Raw genomic sequence first — 25,550 nt, forward strand, 5'->3', positions numbered from 1 at the left:
GTGATATTATGTTCAAGACAAATTTCACAGACTGTCTGTAGGCTTAATCCTCTTGGTGTAAACTACTGTGAGTCAGTGAGGAACACAATTACCTTAACACAAATTAAGCTACTTGTGTTAAGGGGTTAATTAAAAAAAGATGTAATGTATGCATGAACGTGTTTACGTGTAAAAATATTGCTTTCCAATTTGGAAACTGAGCCTATGAGCTGTGCAAGTGTATCACAGTTTAGGACCTTCAAAGTGTAGGACCTTTGATATTCGCAGCTTTTATATTATTACCTCAGTTGCGATGTTATTACCATTTACGCATGCTGTGCACCAAATTGCTAACATTCAGACTCTTCAGTAAAAAATATGTATTCTATAGACTCATAGACTAAAAAGTTTATTTTTTCCTTTATATCCACCAGCTATGACTTTATACTGAAAGCTGTTTAGCAATTAAAGGCAAGAGATACATTAGTGAATGTAATCTCATCACCCATATAGCATTTCTTCCTTATAAAACTTCATATATTTTTACTGTTAAAACAAAACGAGGAGCCAGTGTTTACCCAGAAGGAAACCTTTTTGCATTCCTATCATGTTCTAATAAAAAAAAGGGGGGAGGGGGATTTTTATTGGGGCAGAAAAATTATGTCATGACGCTCAACTGTTCGCTCCATCTGAGTCCCCCCCCCCCCTTTTCCTAGTTCCTCCTCCTTCCCCTCCTCCTCCCTTTTCTCCCCCATGGGTTGCTTATGTCACTGATTGTCCAGGTCTCTCAAGGCTAATCTGCTGGTGTACCAGATGCAGGCGATCATTAACCTGGTGCTACCTTCTAAGAGCCTCATTAACCAAGACGCGGTCTCAAACGCGAACACAAGCTCATGCACGCCGTGTATAGCAGTGACAGTCACAAACAAAGAAGCATGCTTTCTCAGTGACACGGCCTATTAGGAGCAGAGCAGTCGTTTTTCACTTGCATTTTTGATCAAAAATAAAGAAGCAAACTATGTAACTGCAGACAGATGGAGTAACGAGGATGTGTTGCTACGCGATCTAAATCTTGCTCCTGCAGTTTTTCTCTCCTTCTCCTGTTTCTTTGACACGTCTTAATTCAACGGCCACCACGGTTCTCATGTTCTCCCTGCAGAAATCCCCCTTTTTCTTTCCCCCAGAGGGAAATTCAAAGGATGCAACAAGAGAGATGATCCAGCACCTTCCCCTTGCTCCCATCCCCTCTCATCTCTAATTCACCACAGAGAGAGAATTCATACAAAACGAGAAAAGGTTTCTTTTTAAATCAGCTTTTTTAAAACTTTTTTTGTACAAATGACTGCTGTCTCCATTTGCCTCCCCCGTTCGCACCCTTGCACCCTCAGAGCCGTTGCTCTACCACAGATTTACATTGGAACTGCCTCTCATCCCCCACTATCCTCTCTACCTCCTCATAACCCTCCCACCTCCCCACCCGGTGTTTAAGTAGTGGGCTGAGTGGAATAAATGAATTCATTCATAAGTCTTACAGAGCTCCAGCCCCATGCCTCCAATGTAAACAAGCCTACGGTATAGTCTAAAGCATGTTCCTGGATCAGATCAACCAACAGACTATGGAATTTGAAGCAAATTATATTATATTGTATAGTGTGCCACCACAACTTTCCATATTCATTATATTAGTATACTGACATGTTAATAGGCCCTCCAAAATTTGCTTTGCAGTTTTATTCTGTTATCCCCAATACAGCCATGCTTTGACAGTCTGGTGTGACTCGAACTTCTACCTCTAATTCTTTTCCTGCTCTTTGCAGGAATCCATCATCTCCTTTCTCCAAATGTTCTGCACCATCAGAATACCATGGTATGTCTCTATGAACGGACAGGCACTGACTTTATAATGAGAAGCTCTGTCAGCACTTCAGCTGCAGAGACTTTTATTGCAAAGTGTAAGTTCAGCAAGTGGGAAGCGAAAAAGAGACGCCCGTGTTGTTCATCTCTATGTAAATGCTACTGCAAAGAATAATAAAAGATAATAGAAATTGCACAAAAAAGTAGACTATAGTCATAGAATTACATTACTGAACATATATTTGATTGCTCCATACAAAATGATTACATTTACTCCTGCTTAATGAAAAAAGCTATTAAAAGTTGATTAAAAAAAGCAAATTAAGAAGCATGGAAACAGCCACTGCACTCATAAAAATTAGTCATTGGATGAACTCAATTTGACTGATGGCAGGTTTTCCACGTAATACATTTATTTTGGTTCAACCAAATCTACATACATCATGACAATTTAATTAAATTGAGTCAGTAGAACACAATTTAAAAGGAAAAAAATTACATTAATAAGATGTGAAAGGTTTTGGTTGGTTCAACTCAATGCAATGTCATTCATTTGAGCTAGATTTTCTTTCGAATTGAAATGATTATTTTAAGTTCAACTAAATCATAATTTTAATTACCAGAAAACTAATTTAATTATTAAAATAATGACAAAATAAATTTGTTTTTTCAACTCAGTTTTATTCACTTGAATTAAAAGCAGAAACAGAATATTTTGTGAATAAACATACATTTCACATGGTCAAATTAACCTTAACAAAATCAAAGTGCTCACAAAAAAGTGCCTTACATTTGAAATGAATATCAAATCTGAAAAGCACACACCTTTGTATTACTAGGCAAGACTGAAAACAAACTGGAATTTGTAAAATCCGATTTCACGTAAGAATCATTGTATATATATTTATAGTGACACTTGCAGGTAGGTTTTCAGCAAATTCACAATGATAACCTACTAAACATTGCAATTCACACCATATTATGCCAGTCACTGAACATTTTAAACAACCCAAAAATACTTAAATACAAATATATAATGTATATATATATATATATATATATATATATATATATATATATATAAGATTTTCATTAAGAACATTTTGTGTTACCAAAGGGGAGGTATTTTAATAAAAAAAACCTTTATTTCTCTAATTCAAACTTTTACAAGCTTATAAGAACAGGAACACCAACTTTAAAACACTGGAAGACACCAAACTTGTCAACATTTGTTTTGTCCCTTCGAAAATCCCAAACGCAATTAAAAGGAAGATGCTGGTTACAACCATTGAATTTTTTTTGAGCTAAATTCTCACAGTCCTTTTATCCATCTATAGTAGTATAGATTAAAGGTTACATCACTCACAACAGAACAGCAGACAAAAATAGACAACTTCTATTTTTCAAAAAAAGGGGAAAAAAAAGGTCACAGTTTGAACAAAAGAGATAAAAAGGCCAAAATCAAATTTTGTGCTGGGGTCTTGTTTGCCTAAGCAAACATCTTCAATTTCATTTGTTGCATTTGTACTGAGCCTTTGTCCATCCAGATTCATTAAATTCTTCTGACATAACTCGAAAGTGTACTTGAGGTCATTTGGATAGCTCAGATCAAGTGCATAAATCAGTCCAAAGAGAACGATGAATGACATGATGACACTACCGAGGTTGTTCATAACTGTAGTACCTTCAATGACAACTGCAACATCCTCTGGCTCCTGAATGCCTTCTCTTCTGATGGTGTAAATACCCATGACAGTTGCTGCAGTGGATCTCAACTGTTCATCCTCAGTGGAGGAGGTCTGAAAAACAGGATGTTTCAGGTTTAAGGGCTCTGTCACTTGGAAGGGGAAATATTATGCAAAACTCAGCTTTGTATCCTTTTGTGCTGAAACATGGGTCTCTACTGCCTCTATAAACACTCCAAACATAAATAAAACCCATCAATCTGTTCTCTATCAATAGTTTGGGCTAAGGTATTATGTACCTCCCTTTGGGAGGGGCTTGAAATAGAGGAGCAGCTCCTCAAGTGTCTATAGGTGTAGGTGTGTGTGTGTGTGGGGGGGGGGGGGGGGGGGGGCTGGGTCAATTTCCCTTATTTGAAACAGCTTGTTTTAGGCACATTATTCCGGAAACCAGAGGATCGCTGTAACGCCAGTGACACTAGTCAGTGTCTCGATGCAATCTGCTGGGTTCCTTATATAGAAGACTTTTTACTAATTGGCATAATTAACTGAATTTCATTGGAGTGTTTACTTTATGAAGTGCCTTGAGATGACTGTTGTTGTGATATACCGCTATATAAATAAACTGAATTTAAACACTGACAGAAAGTGGATGAATGTTTTCTTCACATTTACCGTGTTTATAGAGGCAGTAGATACCTACATGGCAGCCCCAAAAAAATGAATTTTTACTGAATCTGTCCCCTTAAAAAGTGCTCTCCAGTACAAGTTTCAACAATGACTATTAAGAGTAATACATATTTCACAATTATATTGTCTTATTTGAATATATGAGGATTTTGTGTGCGATGAACCTAACTCAAATTGAATCTAGAAAAGAAAGTGTGATAAGCGTACCAGATACTCCTTGAACAGTAGGTCTGGATCTTCATTAAAGTAGATCACCAGGCTTTTAAGAGTATGCTCCCTCTTTATGTCGATGTCATCACACTAATGCAAGGGTGGGAAAAAAAGGGTGAAAAAAATGGAATTGATTGATTGCATTTAATTGATGGGTTTATCATTAGTACTGACCAAACTACTGATCGCCATGATATCCTTGATCTTTTGGCCCTTTGCTCCCCTCAAAAATTTGCATCAGCTTGTCTGTTAAGTTGTCCAGCTGAGCCAAGAACTTCGCCTGCAGGGGTTTTGTAGTGATCTGCAGGAAGTCTGCATTCACCTGGAAATAAAACATACATAAATATAGTAAACTAGAAGTTTAAATACAGACTGCTGAATCAACACACTGAAAGTTGCTAAACATTTGAACCATCAGTGAAGTTTGTCAAGACCTAAACTGTTTTTAGCTGAGTTTAGGAATATATCGCCACCTGTTGCTTTGGCATGTTCCTAGCAGCGTTTTCCTTCATTTTTGCGTTTACCTGTGGACGGGATTATTTTTTAAAACGAAAACGGAAAATCTCCGTTTTCAAAAATACCTGTGTAAGTGTGGACGTAGCCGAAATCTTTTATAATAATAAATAGGTTTGAACATCATGGGAGTGCGCATTGTGCTGCCTGCAGTTACTCTTCCGGCCACATGGTTCGCTTTTGGTAGCACCCTCAGTAAACTATGTAGTGCTTTTAAAGACACCTCAAAACGATACTTTCTACTAGAAAATGGCATATAATAATAAACACAGAATACCATATTTTTAGATTATAAAAAGAAAACAGTAAGAAAGAAGTTAGCTATAGGACATCATCTTTCATTGAGCACAATGGCTAGCTGCTAATAAGCTAGCACACGTTCCGACTTAAAAGTTGGCAGCTACACAATTTCTCCTCTAAAACAAGGCACTTTTGAAAAGACCTGGCTATATTGTCAAAAAAAATAGTATTCAAGCAGAGAAGAGAATGGTAGCACCACCAAAAGTTCAAAAAACAACTGTTACAAGCTTCTATGATAAATAGCATTGCCATAGATTTAGCTGATAAAGAAATACACAATTGGATATATGAAAAAATAATATGTTACCTTACCTGAAGGTGTAGTTTTATCCAAAAAGTACAGAAAGGCCAAGAGCAGCTGCATTCATTTAGGTGATCCTGAAAGAGCGCAAAATTTTCAAAGAAGGCGGACCGTTGTGTAACTCAATAACTTTGTGTTCTTGTGACAAAGACTGCTTTGAGAGAAAATAATTTAGGTTCACCACACGAATAATAATTGCAGTAATGCTGGAGTGCTACATTTGCGTTGAATGAGATTAAAAAAAATGTTTAAGCTTAAAGAGGGGCTTGAATTTATTTCTTTGAGTTTACAAATACTTAATTGCAAAAATGTACTCCTCCTACCCCCAGTGCCCCAACAAACTCATTCATTTTGTGTTCAGAATCAGCCTCTGCTGGTTTAGAATAATTTTAGGTTTACACAAAGAAAATCAAATTAATTTGGTATTTTTTAATTACATTTATGAACAACTAACAAAATTTGTATGTGTTCTTTGAAAGGAGGACCTGAATCTGTTTTTTGAGTGTGGGGTCTAAAGCTACTCCACATTTAATACGTCCATAACAATTACCAGGGTGTAACGTTTTCTTTACAGTAAACAGAAAAAAGAAGTGTTGATGCTGGATTTCAGGCTTTTTGTGCTCGGGAGCACTAATTATTCTTCCTGTAAACCAAAACCTGAATGTCTGGTTGATGTTGACCTGTGTGTCTGCTGTAAGGCAACCATTGGCAGATAAACCTGTTTTGAGTCATTTGATTTTTTTTGGGTTTTTTTTATAACTGAATCAAAAGCTGAACACCCAGCAAAAATGAAAAAAAAAAAGGTTTGCATGTGACTGAGGTGTGAACAGCTTATGCTGATGTTTCACAGTGCACAACTGTATGAAACGCACGATGAAAGGTAGTGATCAGCTCCGAGGCACATGGTTCTAATTGACTGGAAAAATGAGCAAGGGGGGAGGCACAGGGAGGAAAAGACATGTTTACCAAGCTGCTGCTGCGAAATGTACAAAGCCGATGGGTGTGTCTCCAAAAGCTTTTCATTATTAAATCGACAATGGGCGAAAAACCACTGGGTGAAGAGCTTCAAACAGCACACAGGACCTCAGTGGAAATATATAATTTGTTAGTTGTGACATTGTTCAACCTGTTTTCACATGTCACATCCCGACATTAATATTGTTTTAGCAATAAAGCCCTTTAGGTGTTGCTGTAAGCTCATTTCTCAATGCGTTTTATCCTCCCCACCTCTTTGTCTTGACTTAAGTAACAGTGACAAGCATTCTCGGTGCAACACGAGCAAGAACATCTTGCCGTGAAAAACATGGACGGTCTGAACAAAAGAAAAATAGCACCCTTAAACCCAACAGCAGTTTATTATTAACAGATTTCGGAAAGCCATTCTTTGCGCTGACCTTTGCTTTGGTTCGTTTCACACAGCAGTTCCAGTTGTAATTCATTAGCTGCAGCTATGCTTTTTCCTGGACTTGTATTATTAAACACAAAACACAAAGTGGAAATAACTGCATGTGCACTTTGGCTGAATTCCCTAATTTGCCCATCTATCACACTGTAATATATTTGAAACCCTAAATAGTAAGGGTGCTCAAGGTCAGTTACCACAAGTTAGCCACATTACAATCACCCTTTAATAGGACTAATATAATTTAAGAATAAAAAGGATCGCTGGAAGTTGTGACCTGAATCTAAATTTCCAGAGACGTGAGTTAGTGTCTAAAATCTTTGATCTAGGATGCAACTGCCAAATATCATAAGCTCAGGCAGTCAAAAAGTGTGCAGCAATAAAAGAGAGACAAAAATAACCAGTGGGACACGAAAGCTACCCCTGACACAGCTTGTAGAAAATCAGCTACATCTAAAAGACCAATAAAACAGCATGTAAAGTTCAAACGGGAAGGCAAGCAGAACAACCCCATTGTGTATTTCTTAATAAAAAATATAAACCTTTCCACCATTTCTTATGAATCCTTATATAATGCCACATTGACTCATACATTCACTGTGGCCCATCTTACCTTTCGTATTCCAGGTTGTCATGGTCGCAGCGGGCGTCTTTGTGCTTCTCCCAGTCCTTCCCGTGGCGGCATGTTGTCAACGACACAATGTCCTTGCCATTGTGAATGTGATGAAGCGCATTTCTTGTGTCTGAGCCGATGCCCGTTAGATAGCGCTTCCCTTTGAACATCAGCAGGTACTTCCTTCGTGGTGGAACTGTGTTCCTCACCAGCCAGCCCCGCTCTCCACCCTTCTGCGGGTGATCCTTTGAGAAGAGAGGGATGGAGACATCAAAGCCCGGCCTGAAATGTTCTGTGTTGAGGCTGGCTTTGGCTAAGATGGCCTGGCCAATGTTGAAGCCCAGGTCCTCTGTGTAGTTAGGCCACGTGCCTGAGTACAGGTTGAAAATCAGATGGTTCCGCCCGTCATTCCACAATGGGTAACCACGGATACGTTCATCCACATTGGGCACAAACTGTCCTGATAGCTGGTCCCTGTCTAAGGTGTCTATACCAAGCACGAACAGACATGCCTCACGGGGGTCTGAGGTGTAGTACCGTGACTCGGCTATAGATGTTAGGATCTTCCTGTAGCTTTCCGACACGCGGTCGTTTTTCTCCGATGGATATATGTACACTCTGAACCCTTCCCTTCCTCTACGGCGACACCGAGAGAAGTCAAAACAGGTCTCCATGCGACAGCGGCTGTCTTTATAAATGGCAGACCATGCCTGGCGCCGCTGGCGGGGTGACTCTGCCATCCCAGGGTCTGTCTGAAGTTCATCCAAGTGGGCATAGCGGGGCAAAAAGGCTCTGTCGGTCCAGTTGGGCCAGGGGCGCATCACATCACCCCGGTGGCGTGTCAGCAGGCGGAGTAGACGCAGCTGGACTCCTCCACCCCAGTAAAAGAGGACCAGCCAGCAGCACGCACACAAGCCCAGCAGAACATACTTCTTACGCGCCTGCATGAGGGCCTGTGACAGTCTCCTTTTTCCCTGCTCTGTCTCGCTTTCGTCCTCTGTTTTTACTTTTGTTGTCCCCTCAGCTCTGTAGCCTCACAGGGGTTTGGGACTAACTTGCAACTTCTAACAAGGAGCTTCTAATGGAGGACAATGTGTTAACAAGGACATCGCTGCCTCTGAATGTGGCCCAGTCCACTTTGCCATTTAGAAAGGACACAGTCTAAGTTACTGACTCCCCTCTTTCAGTCTCTTTCTGGCCTTCCCATTTGCTTTCAACTGTACGCTCAGATGTGTGTATTAGCCCGCCTCTGCTGTAGCACGCGCTGCTGCTTTGTACATTTCTTCCGCTGTCCAGCCCGGCCGAGAGTGATGAAGGGTGATTTCTCCGCTCTCGCAGGCCAAGCTTGCTGCCTCATAGTGCCTGGCACAACTGCTGTCTGCAGGGGCCCTCCTGGGGAGAAGTAAACAAACAAGAATACACATCAGTACACAGAGCAGCATCACAGCTCTGCAACCAGCACTGAGAAACACACTGGGTTATAGTTGTTTAACTGCTGTCTCAGCAGATGCCGTAACTAACACTTTTCATAGCCCAGTGGGTATAGCTTTTCATTTCGGTTAGTCATATGTAATCTGCAACCCCCCGATCACATTTAATACACACAAACACACATATAATCAAATAGCACTCAAGTACCACAGCTGGGTAATGTTTCACGGCCAGCGGAGGGTTTTAAGCTGTCAAAATCCTTCTTCGGCTGGAGCTCATAAGGAGAAAATTGGGAAAAGTTAACTCAGCGCACTTTCAAAAAGGCATCCAACCGAGATCAGCCACACATCAAAATCATCTTTTCGTCAAGTCTACCTTCATCCCTCTCCGGCTCCCACACTCCTATAAAAAGGGATGGCTATTTACAGGCTCATTTGTACTATGATGTGCGCTCACTTCTGGAATAGTCTTTCTGTGATAGCATGAGTAACTGGGAGCAGCTGACTGGGCTTGATGCTATCGAGCTCTTCAAGCTCCAGTTGAACTGAAGCAGATACAGTTGAGGTGCAGTGAAGGAGAAAATAAGACGGCGTTTAGCATCTAAAACTGAGATGTGGAAACACAGCAGGAAAACATAACCGCTTTATGGCTCTGAGACGTCCATTCACCGCGGACGGACTGAGCGAAGGCTTTTTGTAAATTTGCAACGGTATTTTTTTTTTTTTTGCCAAACATCCCCTCATAACTCCTCCAAACTTGTACAGTACCTACAGTGTGTGTCTGTGTGGAGAACACACCTCACAGTGAAGGTCAGTGTTCTTTCTGCCAGCTGCCACACAAAGGCAGCTTTCAGGCCTCACCTGGCCACCCTCTCTCTACCTCTCATTCACATTCCTCCTTTCTGCCTCTTCTCCGGCTAAGGAGAAGCTAGCCTGCCTTCTCCTCTGGCAGCAAAAACAAGCAGCACAATGACGGTGTGGGTAAACAATGCAGGTTTTCATTCCTCAAACTGAAATACAGCAGGAATGGAGTTTTGCATGTGAATTGCTGCGCATAGTTAAAATTCTAATTACTGGGTGAAAAGTGTGAAAGAAATCAAACATTTTGGCAGTAATTGTTCCTTTGGTTCCAGCATTTACTAAATATCTCAAGGCTTCAATAAATTCAAGGCTTCTGCAGTTTATTCAACGATAAACTGAAATTTGCGCTCTGCTGTGAGAGAAATATGTGACTGCGCGACAGATCACACAGACCTCTGTGTTAAGAAGAGCTTTGAATGTCACAACTAAAGTTATTTGGTATATTGTTTTTGCTGAATGAGTAGTTCAGATGACAGAAAATTAATCAACTGATAGCTCGAGTCTTTCATCAAGCAAAAATGTTCAGCATTTGCTGTTTTCACTTTGCGAAAGCGAGCACTCGATGTTACTGCTTGTGTATTTTTTGCTAATGTAATAGCTTTTGGGCAAACAAAAGCATCAATTTGAAATGTCACTGCAATTTTCATCATCGACATCTTTTGTTCCCAATTATTACGAAACAATCGAGGTTAAAGCCCTCATTGCAGTCAAATAAACATGCACTAGATTCCGGTGTCACTTTCTATTAAAAAATCTATTAAAAAATGTTCAGATTTAGAGAGGAAAAGTCTTAATTTAAGCTTCATTTCTTTATAATTTGCAAGGAAACAGTCAGTATTTAGTATTACCACCTTTATTCTCCTATAATTTCTTTAAGTAGTCTTTAGGAATAGTACTACGGGCTTCTTGAAGGACATTCAAAGCATTTATTTAAATGCAAGCAGCAGCAATATTCATGTCTGGGCTCTGGACAGCAGCATTATTATTACTAACTGGGCAGTGTATTTGGGATAACTGTACTGCTGAAAAACATGTTGCTTTCCAGATGGTAGTGAATGGTGGGTTAAAATTTAATGGTACTTTTCTGTGTTCATAATAACATCAATTTTGACAAGATGCCCAACCCATGACATCGCCTCCACCGTGTTTTACAGACGGCTGTACCTCCATCCTGAAACCCTTTCAGACGAGGCGTCGGTGAAATGAATCAACCAGATGTCACGTGTCAGGTATTTGGTGGATTTTTTCTTATTTCTTAAGGACAATGCTCTCAGTTTTTCATCTGCTGTAAATACTTTGTTGTTGTTTCTGGTTTTTAGCGGTGCGGCTCCTTCTATTGTCCTCCACTTGTCCAAAAAAATTAAGAAATGAGGAGTGACTCAAGACTTTTGCACAGTGCAGTATATTAATAATGTTAACTAAGATTCTTTATATGGTCAGTTGCCCAATCAGTACACTAAGCTGTGGTTCTCTTTGCTACAACATGGTGTGGAATGCTAAACAGCGCAATACTAAAAACATCTAAGCAGTGGTCTGAGAAAACATTTTCAGTTTAGTACCACCATAAAATATGACTTTATTGTTGTGCTTGTCAAAATTAAACAGCAGAGGCAACAAATTCTTGAAAGTCTGACTTTGATTAAAGTAACTTTAAATGCTTGAAAGCGTGTATGCAGGTTAACTGTTACATCTGTACGCATAAGACTTGCATAATAGGACTTGTGTGTGTGCACCACTGCCATGAGTGTGAGCCACAGCACCCCCAGGTAATTCGGGTCAGCTAATCTGCCTGTGGAGATGTTAGTGGGTGGTTTATGTCACCTCCCGTGTTTCTACTTTGGCCACAACTGAAATGCAAGCAGTCCAAGCTAAGGAGAAACAGACACTTGGGATCCCATTACATGCCCCTCATCAATAATTCACTGGCTTCTTTAGTTAAGGCATTGATTTTCCTTTCTTTATTTTTTCCACGCTTTATGTCCCCTGCCACCAACGAGCGCAATTAGGCCTCAGTTTTATTCAGGATACACTTTGGTGAGAAATGAGCTCTGTCCTGGTGATTTGTGGTTCCAGGGATAATTGATAGTGATGGCGGGAAGGTGTAATAGAAAAGTGATGGAAGGTATCATTATAATGATGGTAATGATGATGGGCATGAAAAATTTATTCCGTTGCCTTATCTAATCTAATGCCAAGCCACTTCGCATAAGGACGCCATTGCTTTTGCCCGACCTCTGCAGGAGTCTTACAAAAATAACAGTCCCATAAGGATATTGATTTTAGTGCACCAAGTCTCTCTGCATTTGTGCTGGATGAACAAAATAAATTTCACAATAAGACACCAAGACACCATCTCGAATTTGAATTGATTTCAAAATTACAATACAAGGAGAAATATCAGGCGAATATCTGAGACGGTTAGGTTTCAGGTATCAGACTGGTGGAGGATAATAAGCGAATTGAACAGTCAAAGAATTTATTGTTACAAGATATCCAAGTATGTGGGAGCCTCTTGAGCTCTGCCGTGCACTTTTGTATCCAAGGACAAACTGTACAATGTCAAACAATAAGCAATAATGATGAATGCATGCATGCCTGGGCCTGACCAGCTCTCATAGCAGCTTTCTACTGCAAATAAGCTGGAGGATGCAGACATAAAGCTGCACACATAAACACAAGTAAGTGGCTTTAAGTGGTGACAGTCCCTCTGTCATGGATTGGTGATGGATCATTGTGGTTGGGTGACTAGCACTGGAAAAAAAAAAGCCACAAGGCTCATTGAATAGAGGGACCTTAACGTGGAAAGATAGGGTTCAAGAAAAGGTGAAAGCAGAATTCTGAGCTCTACAATTCAACCCTTGGTGATTTATTTTCCATCTACACCTCCTTACCTCAGTTTATTCATCAAGTCTGTTTTTCTTTTTTACTTTCCCTGTCCTCTCTTTTTCCCACTTTACCCAAATTCACTGGAGAGTTTCACTTAAACAATACATGTTTTTTGCTCCTTTTTAAATGTGCAATTATTCATTCTCTAAAGAGGGATGACGACAGGCATGAAAAACTCGGAATCACAGAAACGAGGAATACACTCAGTAAGGCCAACGGTTCTTTGATCATCCCCTTGCCTTAAGTGCAAAGACATTTCTAGGCAGGTTCATTACAATGTCCTGAGCAAACAATGAAATTGTGTTACAGTGAGGTGAAAAAAACAGGACTGGAACAATGAAATATGAAGGTTATGGTTCATGTACGAAGAACAAGGCAAACCAGTTTGATACCAAGTAAGTTCGCCTTACTTTGCCTTTCTAAACACGCTTCTAGCATACTCTGACTGAATCTAACACTCACTGACAGCTTTCTTGGGTACATCTGTTATTAACACAAATATCTAATTAGCCAGTCACATGGCACCAACTCAATGCATTTAGGCAGATATGATCAAAACGACCTGCTGAAGTTCAAACTGAGCATCAGAATAGAGACTTTTGGAGTCAGATGGGTAGGTGCGAGTATTTCAGAAACAGCTGATCTACTGGGATTTTCCCCACACAACCATCTCCACAGTTTACAAAGAATTGTCCAAAAAATCCAGAGAAAATATCCAGTGAGCAACAGCTCTCATGGTGAAAATGCCTTGTTGATGCCAGACAAGATTGGCCAAACTGCTAGTGTGGCCATCCTCTGATGGCTGTTTCCAGCAGGATAACACACCAATGTCACAAAACTCAAATTATCTCAAACTGGTTCAACATTGAAGAAGAGTTCACTGTACTCAAATGGCCTCCACAGTCACTTGATTGCAATCTAGTAGAGTACCATTGGAATATGATGGATCAGGACAGTGGCATCATAAATGTTCAGCTAACAAATCTGCAATTGTTTGGTGTCATCATGTCAAGGTTTCTGGAACCCTGTTGAATTTATGCTACAGAGAATCAGGGGCCAATAATAGCAATTCTGCATTTAATCAAGTGTCTCGTATTTGTGCAATCCAACCCCCAATTTTGATACCAGTTAAAGTTTATTATTTTCCATTAATAGTCATTCTGTTTTATTACCCTGTACATAATTATCACATTGTAAGTGAGGGAGTCCACCACTCCTAACCCTGCCCTGAACATTCCTTTATAAGCACCAAAGATTTACGGCACAATGCACCCATGACACTCCCATGTAGGATTACTCCATATATTTTCATCCCATTGATATTAGCTTCACTGTTTACTGCTGTTTCATTTTACACCGTAAAAACAAAACATAATAATCACAAAGGTTAGAAAAGACCATTTCAGGTAATCAAAGTGCCGATACAAAATGAGAGAAGTGTCAGTTTTTTGGCAGTTTTTAAATGGAATTAATGGAATTAGAAATAGCAGCCACTGTGAAGTACTCCTAAGGATTAAAGCTTCAAACGATTTAACAATCTATTGACGGTAATTTAATTTGGAAGCAAACCTGCCTGATAAGTGCAATAATATTTGGAGGACGTGGAAATATTTAGTCGAAATCTGCAAATGAATAGTAGATAATAACAGAGGAAGGAGAAAACAACAAGATGGAGAGCTCAGCTCTGAGATCGATATTCTATGGGCGATGGCTGGACCCAGTCCCTATTCTTCCTGCCCTCAATCTCTCTCCCTGATGGCCTTATGGGTGTCCCTAAACTGCCTCTACCTGCTGCAGTTTTTCAGAGAACAACACGATTAAGTCATTCAGGAAATGGAATTGAAATTTGTCATCCCATGTCTCCTATGAATTGTGTTTGCACAGCAGCTTATTCAACTGTGGTTATACAGGCTTTGATAGAAAATGAAAACTGACTTGTTCTGAAATGGATGTTGCCGATGATGGCCTTCTGCTAGAAATTCAGCATTTGTCAATTTGCGTTTCTCTCCCACCAGAAGGGATATTTTTATAAAAGAGGTTTCTGTCATTCTGTGACAGATTGGCTTTTTCCTTATTTGTTCAATTTGATGTTTTCTGGCCACATCACCAGTGCTGAGCACAACTGACATTGTAAATGCTCGAAATGAAATCCACTACCATTACAGTCATTCTCTGTATGGCAGAGTCATTGCCACTGTCAAAGAAGCAAAAGCAGCATTATTATGTCTGAAATGATTTGAGCAGACATAGTGCAGCTTGAAAATTGACACTAGATGGGCAAAATTCTGGGTAAAATGAGATCTCCATCCCTTCCCAGATGATACAGTTAGACAGTCCACCTGAATGATGAAAGCTCACCACAGCCTGAGACGCATCCTGGGGGATTGCTCTTCACAAATACAAGTGATTTCAGCGAGTTTTTGTGGTTGTATGTAAGCATATGTCAAGACTATACTTAAATGCACATCTGGCGCGCATGTTGTTGCTGGCCTGCTGCTGGCGATATATTAGTTCAGCAAAATAAAGTGTTCTGAAGAAAACACAAATCTTGTGGTGAGGTGAAAGGCTCAGTCGAGCTAAAATTAAACGCTGGACCCTGTTATTACAGGCCTGAGAGATGTGACAGCGTGACCGAGGACTAGAGGATCATTGCACTGCGTTGTTTGTGTTATTACAGTGGTTACCGCCTGTTTTTCGTGTGTGATCCTTGAAATGAAACTAGTTTCTACTTGTGATCCCTTAATACTTGCATATTTCACAGACTACGGAGGCCAGTTCAAGGAATGAGTCATATTAGCTCCTTAGGGTGCTTTGCATGTAGACTGTGTAGGGTTATAAAGCCCCCTAGGCTGGAAAGCGCTGAGTTAAGTTCACAGTGTCAGCAGAAGCAGGTTAGAGCTTTTTCTGAGGATGACCGTTTTTAAATGTAACACGCAGCAGTAGAGTAAGTGTGTATCTATACAATGTTTGTTTTGGTCAGGATGCTTTCACATCATATAAAAAAAGAGTTTTTAGAGGACTCTATACAGTTATGTAAAACTAAGTACACCCTTAACACCAAGTACTGCTTTCATAGTATTGAAGAAGGTGAGTAGCAGCCTGATAATGCTGATCATTACCTATAGTAAATGATCAGTCAGTGTGAGAACATCTATATAAGCAGTAGTTTGGGCATCTTGCTGGTCTACAGCATTCAAATGTGTATTAACAAAATGGCACAATCTTCCCAGCAGAGGTTATCCCAGGATATTCACTTCAAGGTCAGACTGTGGGATGCTCAGAGCAACATCTCACACTCTAAAGGTCCCAGTTAGAAGTTCCTGACAGTACAATTAGAAAGAGAGTGAACAAGAGTGGCTTGTGGGGAAGGGTACTCTCTATAAAGAACAGGGGAGCACAGTTTAAGGTTCCTCAAGTAGAGATGGAGGCTACAATGTTACAAGCTTGACTGCTCATTACAGCTTTTGTTAATTGTTCAATTTTCGCTCTGGCTGTTGGGTTGGGGTCTACTTGGCCTTAACGTGACTCTGGGTACCTCACTAACTTTGTAGTAGCATGCTGTCTGTGCTCATTTGTAAAGACCTGAAGTTGAGTCAGGAGTATAATGCGGATGAATCTGTTTATCTGTTTACCATTGTGCTCTCGTCCTTTTGTGCAATAAAAGTAAACACAATGCCTTTTCAGTTGCACTTTTATCAGGAAATGTGTATAGAAGGGCTATGGAGCATTGGTGAAAATGGCTTTTGTGTATGTTTCTTTGTACTTTATGTTCTTGGTATTTTTCTGTGGCATAATAAATCGGAGTACCTGGAAAACAAAAGCATTTCTATAGCTTTTTCAAAACGTAAAACCTGATTAGGAGTCACTGAGTATGAGGGGTTTGCCTGTCTGTAGTCACATCACTCAGTCTGTGAAGGGCTTCCTCCTTTAACAGACCTGCATTAAAGGCTTGGGATGTGATCCATGTTCCATTTTCTGTCCTTACGTACTAGTTGCCCTTTGAAATTGAGGTGCTCTTTACACTCCCACACACTGTATGCATATATAAGCAGGTACACACACACACTTTGGTCTTTGCTGAACAAATGGCTTTTTACTTTATAAAAAAATCATCTCTCTTGCTGTCTCCACACAGCTACTGAAGTCTTTTTCCATTAGCTCGACCACCTCAGAACCATAATGGCCATAAACTTAATCAAGCACCAGTTCTTTTATGAGGCCATTTTCATAATATGGATAACAGCACATTCGTCTCCAGCTAAATAAAACCGCATTGCTCCGCCTTGGCCAAGGTACTCCGACACGGTTAATAAGATGTTTACCTCAAGCTGAACGCCCTGCAACGGAACCAGCCTCCAAACCACGCTCACATTCCAAACCCGGCGTAATTACAAGCTCGGTTGATTAATTATGTCTCAACAATATGCTGCACTCCAACACCACAAGGGCTAATTAACAAAATGAACAAGATGGGCAGGAACACTTATTAGGAAGTTCGAGCTCACTCTCTGAATTTGGCAATGCTGTTTACAGTCCTAAAACACAGGGACAGGATATGTGTGGATATCGCACAGGCGGAGACTAACAATAGCACACCAGTCCAAGCATGTAGAGTAAAAGAGCCTTCGGAGGACACTGATACAGCACAGTGGCTGGCTGTGCACCTGACAACGCACACAGCAGAAACAGCATGCAGCCGAATCCATCTGCCTTACTAACCGGTCCTGCTAACAATGCATCTTACCGACGGCGCATCTTATCTCTGCAGCTTCGGCCTAGAGGCAGTCTCACAGAACTCTAATCAGATGGGAATAAACAATCTGACCTTGACAACACCTGATTAGATATACGATCTGACCCTAGGATAAGAAAGAAGAACAACATTCCAGGCAGAGTTCAATTAGCCCTGCGTCTCCGAATTTCTTAATCTTGTGCTTAAAATACTTTTTTTTAAACAGTCTTTTTGTTCAACTGACTGCAGCTTTCACAAGAGTAACAAAAAACATTCTTTAAGACATTACACACAAGGAGAATGACCAACAATAGAATACTACAACAGACAGTCCAAAGGTTGCACAATGCAAACTCCAAACTCAGCTCACTTAAGGAACATGTGACTGGAAATTCCTGCTGTCCGTGGAATATGCATTCCGCCTAGCTTGACATGACAAGATTTGTGTCTTATTCACGAGGGAAGGTATTACAGAACCATCATGAATGAGAAATCCTATTAAGATGAGGAGGTTGCCATTAAATGTCATTTCATAAATCAAATGAAATTCATGTACAGCTTATTGTCAAGATACAGCCTCCCCTGAGAGCCTTTTGGGGTGGAACCTCAGTGATAATGACAGCATTTTGTTTGGAAGCACCATCATTTTTCATCAAAAATAAATAAAGAAAGAACAAAATAACTAGAGACTTGTAATTAAATGCTGCAATGAACTCTGCCAGCCTTGTTTGTTTCTTTGGGATTCATTAATACGTGGAGCACTTAGTGGGATGTGAAAGCAGGCAATCTTTCCAGTCTTTCCTGAGCTATTAGCTAATGCGAGATGGGCATTAGCTAAGACAACTGGGCATCAGAACAAAACAATGCCATTTAGACTGCATCAGAAGATGAGCAGGAAGAAGTCATAATACAGTCAGTGATATGCACACTCCACTGGTGCACACATGCCTTGTATAATCAGTGTGCCTGTGGTCTGTTCACAATCTCCATCAAATTAGAAAAGATGTCTGGAAAGACTTCATACTGGAGTAAAAAGATTCTTGTTTTGATATTACTGCCAACGACTTTGCAAGCGGAAACAGTAGGACAGCTGAACTACATTACTTAGCTTAATATTCTTGGATGGTGGCAGAGCAACCCGCAGCCCATCTGTCCAGGGGGAGAAGCCTGTGCTGACTTCCCCCCATATCCCAGAGATGTAGATAGAATTACAAAACACAGCTATATACGATCCTATTGTATCAAATTACACCGGAGTCAATAAAGGCATCTGTCATAGTGTGACACAGCAAGGTGTGCAAATCTCACTGTCAAAACATGCCACAGAAAATCACTGAGATATGTGCCCCCCGAACCAGAACCAGAATCATACCTACAGTTGCGCTTTGAACTGTTGATCGTGTTGTCTTGCGGCTCTGCCGTAGCCCCTTTTTTCGGATGACACGAGCTCTGGAGGCTCAAGACACCAACTTCTCCTCTGGAGCCTTGCAAATCCGGAGCCTTACAATATGATTAAGTTCCCACCTTCTGGCATAGCGCACACTGTACGCACAGTCCAGGCGCTTCCAAAAATAAAAAACATAATATTCACAATGCCAAAGCGGAATGTCCCGCCGCCCCCCCGTGTCCTCCGAATTTCCCAAATCCCTCACAGCGTGTTCTCCTTTATTATTATCCAGCATGCACCTCTCTCCGTCAGAGCACCATGGACAGCCTCCCCATCACGCACTGCTACTCCGACAGCAACCTGGTTTTACATGCTGCCAAATACAGGCAGCTTGGTAGTCTCGTGTAATCCAGGGGTGGACTGAAGTGCCCCTGTTGCTCTTAGAATGACTTTAAGCATCAGTGACCTTATCGCAAGCAAGGGTCGGTCTAACAAGTCTTTGAGATTTACTGTTCAGTAGGATGGTGAGGGCTGCTACGAGCACTTGAGATTCCCGTGTCAGTGAGCAGCGAGTAACAAAGGTGCGCTGAGCGCTATGCAAACAATACATCAGTGGCTAATAGCAGTCAGGTGCCGCTTTCGAGCAGATAAACGCACTTTACCGGCTATTATCCCGGCTATCAGTGCAAGTGCCGTGATCATAAGCGGGTGGAAAGCGAATCTGAAAGCGTTTTGCTTGAATTTTTAAAGAGCGTGAGCTTGCAGCGGTGATTTACGCCTTCAGGACAGAGGGCAAGATGAAAGAAAAAATATGAAATACATATTGCTACAGAAATTATTTCTTAGATCTCAACAGATCCACCTGCTTTAATCTTACTGCTCAAATGCATTCTCAGTAATCACAGCCTCTAAACATAACAGCAATTACCCAGTACAATCCCCACAGCGCCCCGACTTCTCCCCAACAGAGAGCTCGCCCTTACCGGGTAGCGAACCGCGCTCTTCTCCTCCCAACTGGTGATTTTCCGTTTCACACCACGGCCAGGCATTTGCCAATCAAATCAGCGTGCAACCAAAGCTTTCCCCGTTGGGATATGAATGATGAATATGCGTGATAAATTGTCCATTTTTCCACATCCACAACAGTTCACGCTCGACCCGCCCCCGGGCGGCGGTGATTGGTCAGAAGCTCCTCGCCGTCTTCGTCGCCCCGTAAAGAAAAACACACACATCTGGACGCGACCCTGCACAACTGGAGCGCTTCGGAAAGCCCGAATTACGCACAGGAATGAACCAACACAGAGGAACGTCACATTTTCTCGTGGTTCACTATGAGTGTTGAATGTAGTACGTTGTTTATTTTGGCTAAAGATAGCAATCTTGGTGGGAAGCATTGTTTCCAGTACACCAGCATAAACAGAGCATAAGCAGGTAACAGTTCTTTATAAGGGAGACCAGTATAGAAGAATAACCTTGCTTCAGCAGTTCTATCAGCTGTTTAAAAATAGCTTTTCGTTGATGGCCAAGTTGAGAATAGGCTACAACACATTATTACTCTACATTAAATTAGAGTGCAGCAAGATGCCTCTTTTTTTTAAATTTTTGGCAACAAAGACTTATATCCATATAACGGGCAGATTCTACAGATTTATAATATCCGTTTTTCCCTCTTGCAAACACCAATAATATCTGAATTCTCCTATGGACTGCCGCTGTGTTCTAGTAGCCTATGTTTGTATGAAGTAATGTCGTTCAATGTTACATGGTTAAATTTACACATCTTTGCATGTTTGACGAGCTACAACATTTTATTTTTCTTGAGGGAAGTGTGTGTATTTTTTTTAATGAAGTAGAAACTACGGAAAAAAGACCTATGCCAGAGCGCTTCAGTGTAAAACCGGGATTTCTTAAACACTTGCGCCGCTGTGCGTCCGGAAAACACCTTTCCCTTCCGTCCTTCCTTACGGATTCTTATTGTCTTGCTGACAACATCGTATCACTGGAGCCGTACCAACCCAAGCGTGGAGAGAGGCAGGCTGGGCAAGCGAGACTAATCACTGTGCAACAGTCCAGAGACTTTCTGAGGATTAGTGACAGCTGCCACAGTTTGAATCGTGATTGCAGCAAGCGTTTACAGAAAAGAGAAAGAAACAGAGGGGTCCATGATGGAAATAGTGCATTATTTATATCGCAAAGGAATACATGGGCAATTTGAAAAGCAAATTCTGGTATGCATATTGCAAATCAAGATAGAGTTTATTTAGCAAAAAACAAAACAAAACCCTGCGTACCCAGAGACATCTGCATAAAAGGTACCATCAAATTAGCCAAGAGTTCTAATCACACACACACAACATTCACATTATCTTCTTTTGTTGTATTCCTTTGCTTAATCTTGAGCAATGATTTAAGAACTCGAGATACTGTTACTCAGAATGCTGAGTAACATTTTTCTGACGTACCATGAATGCATCATCAGGCTCCTCCCAAACCAGAAATAAAACCCGCTTGATCTTTATTTTCAAAACCTCGTTTCATTCTCCCAGGCAAAGCATTCCTTCTCGCACTTTATAAACACTGAGAGACAGCCGACCGAGAGCTCAACGGAACGCCTCGCCTTGCAGACAGAACTCGGGGTAAGAATTCAGGAGAGCCTCGCTGCGTTTAATGATCGGAGAGCTTGCCCGGTCAGCTGTGTTGCTGAACAAATATTAGCAGCCTTCATTCAGGAGAGACACGCTTTGAGTTTACGGGAAAACATGTGCGGTTCTAATGTCTTTTTACGAGTACTGTGGTTGTTTTTATGCTGCGCTATTGCAAGGTAAGCGAGGATCTGACATTGTCATGAAACTATTACATAATTATTCATTTCCGCTTAAGAATGACGCTTTAACGACGCTGTTATTCAAACCATTTGTTTGGTTATAGCCATCGTGCCATAGTTTAGTTTATAACGGGACAACAAGCTCGTGCAGATCCACGATTAATGCAGATGATTTTCTACCAGAAGATTCAAATGACCCATCGGTTGGGTTTTGTAACCCTGCAGGTGACAGCTCATGGACCACACGTGCTTACATTTTGCCGTTGCTGTAGGTGTCTTTATGTGCAAGACCATAATCCTGTGCGGATTATGCATTCTCTTCCTGTCTCCAGCGACATGAAGTGGTTTTTTTCACAAAAAATTTCTCATGTCTAGCTGCTCTCCTTTAACCGCTGATCGTCAGGCAAACATAACCAGCATGCTGGAACAGCAGGCAGATCGGGTCATGGCCCTCGGTGAATGGGAGGAACGCTGGCAACAGAACAAAATCGGCTTCCATCAGCCTGAAGTGCACAAGTAATGACCCCACTTTTTTATGTAGTTCAGTGGAGTGAGGGTGCAAAAGTAGCCCAAATGCATGTAAGACTTGTGAAGATTACATCAACTATAAAGGTGCATCACCACCTAAAGCTGTGTCCTGTTAAAAGCTTTAGAAAGTGAGCTTAGATTATCTATTTTTAAGACAAGTACCATCAATACGGCTGATCCAGACATCACCAGACATCACCTCAACATGAGATTGCAGCAGGAATGTGTATTTTGCTGTTAATACTGTTTTTTTAACAGGATGCTGAAGAAAAACATTGATAAAGTTCTCAATGGACGAACAGGAGTTCGCTTCTTCTTCCCTCTGTGTGGGAAAGCAGTAGATATGAAGTGGTATGAAAACATCTTACTAAATTAAATTAAGTTGATCAGTATTAGTGTCAGTTGTCATCTTTGCTAACCTTTTGTTTTTTCGTGATTCTCAGGCTAGCAGACATGGGCCATTCAGTGGTTGGAGTGGAGATTTCTGAAAAGGCTATTCGTCAGTTTTTTGAGGAGAACAACATGACGTACACCGAGGAGCCTGTGCCTGCTATACCTGGAGCAAAGGTTTACAAGGTTGGTGAACTTCATGTGTGCAAACACGACCACTAAATGATCTAAGCTGAGGTAGTCAGTGTTATTGCTTCTCAGCAATTAAGTGTCTTTACGCTGAATAGAGTTTTTTATGGTGATGCCTGAGTTTATTATGTGCATGTGAGCAGCTCTTTCTTCTGAAAACCGTTTTGATCTCAGTGAGATTTTGGGCAGAATGGCTGCAAGCTACAAGAAAGTTATATTGCTTACTTTAAAACAGACACAAGTTGTTCATCTTTTGTTTTTAGAACTCAGAGAAAAACATCTCCCTGTATCAGTGTAACCTGTACAACTTCTCCAAGTGAGTAAACTACATATTGTTTTATGCTTTTTAAAATAAAATAATTAAAATTACTGTTAAATTGATACTGTTAAACTTCACAGTTCCATCGAGGGTCAGTTTGGAGCAATTTGGGACAGGGGCTCTCTCGTGGCCGTCAACCCAGGAGACAGAGAAAAGTAAGATGAGATGAAGACCCTCATTTTAAACCCTTAGAATGACATTTATTTCAAACTAAATAAACTCCAAAACATTATGTTCTACACAGTTTGATACTGTATTATATAATGCAGCGGTCCCCAACCCCCGGGCCACGGTCCGTGAAACGTTTGGTACCAGGCCGCGAGAGTTGAGGCTCGGGTGTGAAATGTATGGTTTTCAGGGTTTTTAGCATTATTTTGTTATCGTTTTTATCATTAACTCGGTTTTCCTGGGTCTTTTCGCGTGTGTTGTGAATAAATCTTCTTCTTTTTCGGTACCGGTACTAGTTTAATTTTGTTGGATTTATCCGCGACACTTTAAAGGCCGGTCCGTGAAAATATTGTCGGACATAAACCGGTCCGTGGCGCAAAAAAGGTTGGGGACCGCTGATATAATGTACCCATACACGGATGTCCCATGCCAATGCTATTCTTTTATTTTGTAGGTATGCAGCTCTCATTATTTCTTTGATGGCGAATGACTGCAGATACCTCCTGGACACTTTACTGTACAATCCTGATTTATATCAAGGTATTCTATATCATTTCTATAGTGTGTGTGTGTGTGTGTGTGTGTGTGTGTGTGTGTGTGTGTGTGTGTGTGTGTGTGTGTGTGTGAGAGAGAGAGAATAAACATAAAATACCATATTTTAAAATCTGTTGATCTCTTAGGGCCTCCCTTTTTCGTGCCTGATGAGCAGGTGCATAGTCTGTTTGGTGAGTACTATGAAAAATAATTATGGCTGAGCATTTTATATATTAACCAAAATACAAGTGATAACTGACAGATTTGTGTATAACTCTACAAAATATGGGGTCTTTTTTCCAGATAATTAGAAACTTTTTTAATTGTGTATTATTTTGTTTTACTTTCTTTAAATTCAGGGAGCAGCTGTGGTATAGAGTTGCTGCAGTCAGAGGATGCTCTCACGGACAAACAACGAAATTGGGGACTAGATAAATTTCTTGAAAATGTGCACCTCATCACGCCAAAGAGCAACTAAAGGCTCAGAGTTTAGAGAAAGAAGAAGAAAATCCCGGGAAGGAAAAATAAAGTGGAAAGTGAAAGTGCCTGAAATTCAAGAGAATTTATAATTCTCCTTTTTATTTGTTGTTGTTATGGATCAAATAACATGATAATTAAAAAAACACGATCATAAGACAAGATGTCTGGTGTTTTTAATGAGTTTTGTAGCTGTTTAATTTTATTTATGACTTTTGCACTCAAAACAAAACATAGAATTCAGAAAATATTAATTCTATGATAAACAATCCACTGAATTTAGAATATGTCGAAAGGCTAAACTGTGGGAGTCACCCCTGCGTAAACCTTTTATTCAGTCGTGGCTTTGAGCATTAAGCATCAAAGTTCTCTAACACATTTCAAACAGAACTCCAGAATTCATAGAAGCATATGTATTATTAAAGATAGAATTAGTAAGATGAACAAGATAAGATTGTATACCCTCATATAATGGTCATGTATTTGCACGTACACCTTCACAGATGCTATACACTCGAGTGTAAGCACAGAAATACACCAGCTTAGAGGCAACCACCCTCATCCCTGCTTTCCTGCACTGGTTTATGATTGTTGGTGTCGTTAGTTATTGTGCTGTTTACTTGTAGTTAATGTGTATATGCATAAATACACTCACCTTGCACATTAGCAGTACCAGGTTGGACCCCCTTTTTGCATTCAGAAGTGCCTCAATCGTTCATAGCATAGATTCAATAAAGTGCTGGAAACATTCCTTAAAGACTTTGGCCCATATTGACATGACAGCGTCACACAGTTACTGCAGATTTGTCAGCCACTGTCATCTCACTGTCATGCTCATGAAAATAATTTGAGATGATTGGAGCTCTGTGGCATTAAGGTGTCCACCTGGAAGCAGCCATCAGAAGATGGGTACATGGTCGTCATTATGGTTTTGACATGGTCATCAACAATACGCAGGTAGCTGTGGCATTTAAACACTGCTCAGTTGATGCTAAGAGGCCCAGAGTATCAGAATCGTTATTAGTATTTCTTAATGCCTCCAGCCAAGCAAAGAATTTCATAAAGGTCCCAACTCCTTGTACGTGCAAAATAACCCCGAGTAAAAAAAAAGAAAGAAAAAAAAAGCACATATTCAGAACTCTATCCCAAATATTTTTATTAAAACACCTCGATGAGGTATTTTGGGTTTGTGCAGCCACTCCTTCTCAGATCAAAGTAAAGAGTTTTTCTTCATTTTTTTTAAGCTACTTTTACAACAGGTTTTCTCAATAGACTGAAAAA

General features: G+C 40.6%; 2 protein-coding genes across 7 annotated transcripts in view; one reads left to right on the forward strand and one right to left on the reverse strand.

Annotated features, from left to right (window-relative positions):
* Window positions 1–20,036, reverse strand: part of ext1c (exostoses (multiple) 1c) — a 93,939-nt gene extending 73,903 nt beyond the window's left edge. The window contains exons 1-2 of one of the 3 annotated variants that reach the window (XM_086279957.1): window positions 19,824–20,036; window positions 7,545–8,936 (exon numbers count right to left, since the gene is read on the reverse strand). In XM_086279957.1, coding sequence (XP_086136083.1) covers window positions 7,545–8,491 — 947 coding nt within the window. In that variant the 5' untranslated portion in view covers window positions 8,492–8,936; window positions 19,824–20,036. Of the gene's footprint in view, window positions 1–7,544; window positions 8,937–18,825; window positions 19,346–19,823 lie in introns of those variants that run through there. The other 2 variants (XM_086279958.1, XM_086279959.1) reach the window with 2 other exon arrangements.
* Window positions 20,037–21,326: 1,290 nt separating this feature from the next.
* On the forward strand, window positions 21,327–24,421 carry LOC147303610 (putative thiopurine S-methyltransferase). 4 transcript variants are annotated; one of them, XM_086279050.1, is made up of 10 exons: window positions 21,497–21,681; window positions 21,769–21,932; window positions 22,040–22,180; window positions 22,451–22,543; window positions 22,636–22,768; window positions 23,035–23,087; window positions 23,171–23,245; window positions 23,713–23,798; window positions 23,939–23,983; window positions 24,152–24,415. In XM_086279050.1, exons 1-10 carry the CDS (start codon window positions 21,613–21,615, stop codon window positions 24,268–24,270), a joined length of 978 nt encoding a protein of 325 aa, XP_086135176.1. In that variant the 5' UTR covers window positions 21,497–21,612; the 3' UTR covers window positions 24,271–24,415. The 4 variants fall into 4 exon arrangements, with proteins under 4 accessions (XP_086135174.1, XP_086135176.1, XP_086135172.1 ...); XM_086279048.1 differs by lacking the exons at window positions 21,497–21,681; window positions 21,769–21,932 and adding an exon at window positions 21,327–21,476 and having other exon boundaries at window positions 24,152–24,421; XM_086279046.1 differs by lacking the exon at window positions 21,769–21,932 and having other exon boundaries at window positions 21,504–21,661; window positions 24,152–24,421.
* Window positions 24,422–25,550: the final 1,129 nt, after the last annotated feature.

This window comes from Aulonocara sp. 'chitande type north' Nkhata Bay, linkage group LG22 (assembly GCF_057382095.1).
Source record: "Aulonocara sp. 'chitande type north' Nkhata Bay isolate Kocher_YH1m ecotype deep benthic linkage group LG22, A_spYH_male_GT1.1, whole genome shotgun sequence".
In the NCBI taxonomy this organism is placed as follows: Eukaryota; Metazoa; Chordata; class Actinopteri; order Cichliformes; family Cichlidae; genus Aulonocara; species Aulonocara sp. 'chitande type north' Nkhata Bay.

Bases quoted from the DNA above. Each gene is read 5' to 3' on its own strand.
- LOC147303610 (XM_086279050.1), top strand. From the start codon at position 21,613: ATGTCTTTTTACGAGTACTGTGGTTGTTTTTATGCTGCGCTATTGCAA. The intron at 23,246-23,712 runs GTAAGATGAGAT...TTTATTTTGTAG, and splicing joins AACCCAGGAGACAGAGAAAA to GTATGCAGCTCTCATTATTT. The intron at 23,984-24,151 runs GTGAGTACTATG...CTTTAAATTCAG, and splicing joins GCAGGTGCATAGTCTGTTTG to GGAGCAGCTGTGGTATAGAG.